This window comes from Macrobrachium nipponense, chromosome 30, assembly GCF_015104395.2.
Source record: "Macrobrachium nipponense isolate FS-2020 chromosome 30, ASM1510439v2, whole genome shotgun sequence".
In the NCBI taxonomy this organism is placed as follows: domain Eukaryota; kingdom Metazoa; phylum Arthropoda; class Malacostraca; order Decapoda; family Palaemonidae; genus Macrobrachium; species Macrobrachium nipponense.
In genome coordinates this window covers 38,939,013-38,946,512 of record NC_087218.1, presented here as the reverse complement: position 1 = coordinate 38,946,512, position 7,500 = coordinate 38,939,013, and the positions used below count along the sequence as shown (strand labels likewise).

At 38.1% G+C, this 7,500-nt stretch overlaps 1 protein-coding gene across 4 annotated transcripts in view; it reads right to left on the bottom strand.

Annotated features, from left to right (window-relative positions):
- The window catches only part of LOC135202459 (nonsense-mediated mRNA decay factor SMG7-like), a 148,711-nt gene that overhangs the window by 52,812 nt on the left and 88,399 nt on the right, over positions 1-7,500 (bottom strand). For all 4 annotated transcript variants that reach the window (XM_064231858.1, XM_064231860.1, XM_064231859.1 and 1 more), the window contains 2 exons: positions 2,350-2,477; positions 584-705 (listed from right to left, as the gene is read on the bottom strand). In XM_064231858.1, coding sequence (XP_064087928.1) covers positions 584-705; positions 2,350-2,477 — 250 coding nt within the window. The remainder of the gene's footprint in view (positions 1-583; positions 706-2,349; positions 2,478-7,500) is intronic.

Genomic DNA, 7,500 nt, shown 5'->3' with positions numbered 1-7,500 from the left:
TTTCATGATTACTTAAAAAAATATCTACGATTTTCCATAAAAATTTCACGTTCATCACGTCTTTTTTATTATTTCTAAGCCTAGCAAAGATTTTCTGATTGTTTTAGGAAAAGATTCAGTAATTTCCCGACATCATAAAACCATAAATGTATATCAGTTATACTTTTCCACGAGCCCCACTTTTCCCTCCACATACCGGGTAGCACTATAGGAACCCCCGTAAGCGCAAGGGTTAAAAAGAATGACTCTAAGATAACTCTGCCTTATGCTTAATTATTATCATTCATGTAGTACAAACAAGAAAACTTTTCAAGTATCACACACTCCTAATAAAATTTTACCTTTTATTTCCCCCTTCACTACTAAAATGATGGTATTTAGAGTAGAGACTGGAATTATTTTAATACCATGTCAAACTAATATATAATTTCATAAATAAGAAATAGATACATCTAAACATTATTTTAACACAATTTCATGCTTCTAAAGTCCCAGTTTTAAGACAATCATAAATTCTGGTACTAACAATGTCAAAGCATATGGTATAAAATTTTTAAAAGGTACAAAATAAAATATAAAATACCTGCAGGAAGGGCTGGATAGGTCATAAGCTGATCGGGATCACGTATCGTATGTACAGGTAACAGTAGAGCCGCAAGCACTCCAACAGTAAGCTCTTCCACCACATGAAGACATCCTTCACACCTGCAGAAACAAAATAAAATCTCTTACTATTTATTAACATACAAACCAAAATATAATAAAAATAAAACCTAAAAATCTTAAGCAAGAGTGTTTTCTTTATTCCTAATGAGAACATATATCTAAATCTAGTAGTCAAACCAAAATGACTACCAACATGTAATACATTTTTGACGTTGTCACTTTTCTGAGATTTTATTCATAAAACACTGATTGGTGCTGCTGTTCAGCAAATCTGGTTGTTCTCAGCAGGTAAAGGGGATCAGGGATCAATTGTGAATGTGAAAGATCTCTGTGGAAATACAACTTATGAAAAAGTGACAAACAAGAGACCATTTGTCGATGGTCCAAGTCATAACTGCTAATATTAAGAAACAAATCTACCACTTCGAACAACTCTATCTAAAAGAGATAAATCTCTGGCAGAAGCAGACATCCACACTAGAGAACAGTATTCTAGTAAAGGAAGCAAAACAACCTAAACTAGGTTGCATTGATTTTATCAGTTATAAATATGCAAAGCCTTGCGAACAATACCTAACTTTTGTACAGAATTTGCTGAAACTTCCATAAGATATTTCTCAAAAATTAGATGCGAGTCAAATGTTACACCTAGAATAGCTAAAGGTTCAGACTCATCCAGCCAAGTTTCATCCGCCTGAAGGGGAGGATGGGGTGGGAAATCTGTATCTGCTAAGCAAGTGTTTTCGTTTCACTGGAGTTCAGCCTCACACCCCACTGATGACAACATTCACTAATCTGGTCCATGTCCCAATTAAGGCTGATGGCAGCTTCATTTTTCCCAAGTGGGGACTTTACTACACCCACAAGTACTGCATCATCACCATAATGAAAAGCCTTGTTTTCCAGGCCAACAACCATACAATTTGAATACACTAACAATAAAAGTTGGCAAAGAACAGTACCCAGTGTAATTCCAGACAAAATAGGTACTCCTAAAACATATCCACCTACTCCAAGTTTCTGAAGTTTATAAACAGGTGCCTTGTGATTTACTAAATTGAAAGTAGCACTAAAATTTACTTGAATTACTCTGCACTCAAAACCCTTATCAGTTTCCTTGCCAATGGCAAGTCAAGTCTAAAGTGCACTGTACATACCTAACTGCTCCCTATAAGTAAATTGACTATCAACTAACAATCCTTTAGATTCTACATACTGTACTTGTATAGTGCTTAAAAATAAGTTTGATGTGAAAATCAACAAATAAAGAAGTGAGAAGAACTGTATCTCTAGTGGGTGGATAAACCCAATCAGGGGTCTTAGCCATGACCTAATTACTGGGCTAACTACTGCAAATTTTAAAATGTGACCAAGCTGTTCACCAAGTTTACTTTGAATGGCTTTGATCTAACATCCATGAAATTTTTATATTCATATATTTTCTGTTTAAAGTTATGGGCATTGCAGCTATAAATGAGACTCACTTTTAAATGCTGTTTCCTTATCAAAAATGCTTACAAATCTTTATCAGTAAAAATAAATCCAAAAATAATTCAGTAAAGACAACTTATTTTGGTAATTATTATGTTCTTTGCATCATCTCTTCTCTGACCTATATTCAACCAAAGAATAAACCTGTAGCAAAATTTCCAATACTATAACAGGAAAACCCCAATGTCTTACTCTTTGGGATCCTGATATTTCTCTGGTTTCTCATCATCTTTCCTGCCACTGCTCCCAGTTTCTTCAACATGTTTCACTTTTATGCTTCCAGAAAAATAGCTCAGGGCAAACAAGTTGACAAGCACAATCTGAAATAAAAAAAAAAAAAAAAAAATTATTCTATGTAGAAGTCACTTGAGTAATTTACAAAGAAAAAGGGTACTTGAAAGTCTTCCATACAAGTAGGATGTTAAATTTGTCACAAAAACTGATGCCATATTCACTGAACTAGATTTGATATTTCTTGAGTAAAATCATCATACACACACACACACACACACACACACACATACACATGCACATACACATACACATATACATATACATATATATACATATATACATATATACATATATATATATATATATATATATACATATATATATATATATATATATATATATATTATATATATACAGGGGGTCCTCGAGTTACGACGTTGATCCGTTCTTACGATGCATCGTAAAAACGCAATTTCAGCGTAAGTCGAGAAATTGAAAAAATACCAATCCAATGATTTAATGTCAAATACCTATCAATAACAACGATGAGAACAATTCCTTACCTTTATTAGTTTGATTGGCTTGCACACTGGAGAGGAAGCTGCGGTGCTGGAGAGACTGGGGGAGGTTAGTGAAGAGAAAAAGAACCTCCAGAAGTGGCTGGAGATGCTGAGAGCAGATGATTCTTGAGGTGAGGCAGAACATACTAGTACTGGAGATGCTGAGGCAGGTGATTCTTGAGGTGAGGCAGAAACATAACTAGTGGAGATGTTGGGCAGGTGAGTCTTTAGGTGAGGCAGAACCTACAGAAGGTGCTGGAGATACTGGGGCAGGTGAGTCTGGGTTAGCAGAACATTCAGAAGGTGCTGGATTAGCAGAGGCAGCTGAGGTAGAGGGTACAGGATCTTCTGCAGGCCTCTCTACCTTCTTAAAATACTGCTCCAGGTTAGTCTGAACAGAGAGCGACCTCTTTTCATCCAAGATCTCCTGTAACACTGCATCAAATCCATGACGCCTCTGGAAACCCTAGTGAAACCTGTCCAAGTTGGGATCCTGAGCCTCAAAAGTTGACAACGCTTGCTGCAACTCTGCAAAACCTCTTATCAAGTCCTGCCTTGTGAAAGCCTTAGGCTCTGGGGTGGGTGCTTCTTCTTCTTCCTCTATTATCTGCTTCTCCAGTTGTATCAGGTCCTCAGCAGATAACTCCTCGCCATGAGACTCCAGCAGCTCTGTAACATCATCAACCTCCATCTCCAAATTGATTTCCTTACTCAGGGCAACAACGTTCTTGACAACTAGCTGAACTGTGTCCTCAAACCCATGGAAATCATTCACAAATTGAGGACAAATTTTCTTCCAGACACCATTCATGTTTGTTTGCTTAACCTCCTCCCAGGAATTAGCAATGTTCTTTACAGCATCAAGGATGTTGTAGGATTTCCAAAAGTCCTTCAGAGTCAAGTCCTTCTTGGTTTCAGTTGCCTGTAAAGCCATAGCAATTGTCCTTCGTAGGTAGTAGGCCTTGAACGAAGCAATCACTCCTTGGTCCATAGGCTGTAAAAGGGCCGTGGTATTAGGTGGAAGGTAAACCACCTTGACATTAGGGTTGAAGTCTCCCAGCTGGGCAGGGTGTCCAGGGGCATTGTCCAGCACTAGCAACACCTTAAAGGGGATACCCTTGGAGGCGCAATACCGCTCCACACTTGGAACAAAATGGTTTACGAACCAGTCCTCAAACACTGCAAGTGTCACCCATGCCTTCTTGTTGGACTTCCAAATTACTGGTAGTTGACCCTTCCAAATGCCCTTGAGTGCCCTTGGATTTTCAGCCTGATACACCAACAAGGGCTTCAGTTTGAAGTCGCCAGCAGCATTACCCCCAAGAAGTAAAGTTAGCCTCTCCTTGCTGGCTTTATGACCGGGTGCTGACTTCTCCTCCTTGGCGATGTAAGTGCGGTTAGGCATACGCTTCCAAAACAAACCTGTCTCGTCTACGTTAAACACTTGCTGAGCAGAATAACCCCCCTCCTTAATTATCTCAGACAACGCTTTAGGAAATTCACTCGCTGCTTTCTCATCCCCACTAGCAGCTTCACCTTGCAATTTAAGGTTATGGTAATTGGCCCGAGCCTTAAATCGCATAAACCAACCCCTACTAGCCACAAACTCTTCACTTTCACTTCCCTCCCCCTTTTCTTTTTTCAACGCTTCAAACAATCTTTTCGCCTTCTCCTGAATCACCATAAGGCTGACTGGGATACGCCGTTGATTTTGGTCTTCCAACCAAAGCACCAATAACCTTTCCATTTCAATTATTAGACCACTACGCTGCTTAGTTATCACTGTCGCTTTCATAGGAGCAGATCCTTTCACATGTTCAACGATGCGCTCTTTATCTTTGATAATGGTAGCAACGGTCGAACGGCTAAGGCCAAGCGAGCGGCCAATGTTTGTTGGCGTTTCTCCCTTCTCGGATCGCTTTATAATGTCCACTTTAATTTCCATGGTGATGGCCTTTCTTTTCTTCGATGCACTACCATCAGAAGAGTCCGCCTTGCGCTTGGGAGCCATAACAAAGAGCAAAAAGTTACAAAAACGATACAACACGAGGGAGAGAGAGGCAGTGTAAACAACCAAAATGGCGTATGGGCGAGGACTGAGCGTAGCGAAGCGACGCCGTCCTCTCCCCCACAAAGCGTATTCTTCCGCCGTGCGCCTGGAACTAGTTCGCGTTTGTTTACGTTGCTTACGACGCTAAACCGCGTAAGACGGACGACACAAAATATTATTTTTTATATATTTTTGGGGGCGCGTTCGTAACCACGAAACATCGTAAGTCGAGACCAGCGTAACCCGAGGACTTACTGTATATATATATACATATATAATATATATATACAATATATATATATTATATATTATATAATACAATATATATACATATATATATAATATATTTTACATATATATAATATATATTTATATATACATATATATATATATATATATACATATATATATATTTTTTTATATATATATACTATATATACATATATATATATATATATACATATATATATATATATACATATATATACAATATATATATATCTATATATTACACATACCATACACATATACATATATATATATATATAATATATATATATATATATATATATATATATATATATATATATATATATATATATATATAGTATTTGCAAAACTTCACTACCATTTTTTAAAACTACTACTAAGACTATTAAGATAGTAAAATACAACACAACCATTTCTGTAAAGCCCATTAAATTCTCAGCTTATGATTTTTATTATATAATTTTCCATTCATAACAAAATAGTACAGGCAACTCATGCCTCTCCCTCTCTCACCACTTCCTCCAAGAACACCCTCCGTTCACCCAACTGCTTGTTTGCCTGGTTTGCAGTTATCAGATGTTGCTGAGTAGAAAGTCTGTCTGGGAGAGGATTAGCTGGCCGCCATATTGAACTAGCAGCAAGGTCACCTGGGCACACATTGGAGGGATGAAGAAAGGAGGAAGTGCCGCCTACCCCAAACATGGGGAAACGTTCACTGAGGTCTTGGACCCCTTTTAGACATTGTCCTGGCTCCTTGCTCTTTCTAAGCCATGCCCCCCCCCCCCCCCCCCCTCACCTTTGAGTAGGTGACTTGATTTCCCCCAAGTGAACCAAGTCGTGCCCCAAGAGCGTCCCTCCCCCCTCTCACACCTTCCTGAGGAAGACACCTAGTACCTCCCACAGACATCTCATATCTTCGACTTTTCTATTTCTAGAGCATAGCCTGTGTTAATATAATAACCATGCATTGTTTTGGGGTTTCATGTCATTTGTGAGATCGAGGCACCAGGTACCTTCTATACATCCACCCTCGATCTGGTCATGTGTCAATTGCAATCTTTTCACTCCCATTCTTTATGTTGCAGGCTGTGGTAGAGTGGCTGTGGAATTTGGCTTTTCACTACATGTGTGCTCCAGTGGGAACCCTGTTCCCTCCATATTTTGTCACTCCACATATCTTAAGATTCAGACCTTCATTCAACTTCTGTAAGATCTTTTAGTGCATTTGTAATCTTGTTACGGGGTCCTCACTTAGTATAACCTTTCTGATATGAATATATGTGTAAATACAGTTAAGCTAACTCTTGGGAGTTTATCTAAATATTACCGTTTGAAGTCTTTCAGCCCTAATCTTGGCGTATGATTTCTGCCAGACTGCCACAAGTAAAGCTTATGTCAGATTCAGTCAATCATTCATCATTCCGTTTTGCAGTCAATGCCAGATTCATATCAAAACGTAACAGATTCCTTAAACTGGTTTGAAGCATAAATTAAGATTTTCTAGAAATATACTACCACCTTTCATCTACCTTGCTTAAGACCCATTTATCATTATTTAAAATCTGTATAGTACAGTGGAACCTTGATTTTCATACATAATCCATTCCGGAACCTCCTACAAAATCCGAACCATACGAAAACCCAGAAGCTGAGTTTTTAGATACTCATTTGATCTATTTTCTAACAGGCTCAGACCCCCTACTTTAGAGCTCGATCTCCTAGGATGGGTGGTCAGGTGGGTTGAACCCCCAGCCAATTCAGGGTACTTGTGCCTCCCTCCAAGTACAAGTCTATCTTATTGTTAAGAACGAGGGTTTGTTTCGCGTACGAGGTTCTATGCCTGGTCAGTGACCAGCTTCCACCTCGTATAAGCATGAGTTGCCAGATGCCACAGATTCCTTGCTTTACAATCTTTGATTGTTTTTAACCAGTTCCAGCTGGCGCAAGACGATTATCCTTTTGTTAAGACCTCAGACTTGTTAGTTAGGAAAAATACAAATTGATTAAAATGTTTGTCATATTTCATAAGGAAAAATGTAAATACAATTAGAGCATTCCAGACCCCTAAAAATATTGACAAAAAATACATTTTATAGGGAATAAACAGTTTTACATACAGAAAACAATGAGAAATAAATATAAATGACTAATGAAATGAATAAATGAACATTTAACACCACTCTTATACCTTTATGGAGAACACTTGTTAGCATATGGAAGACAGAGAGG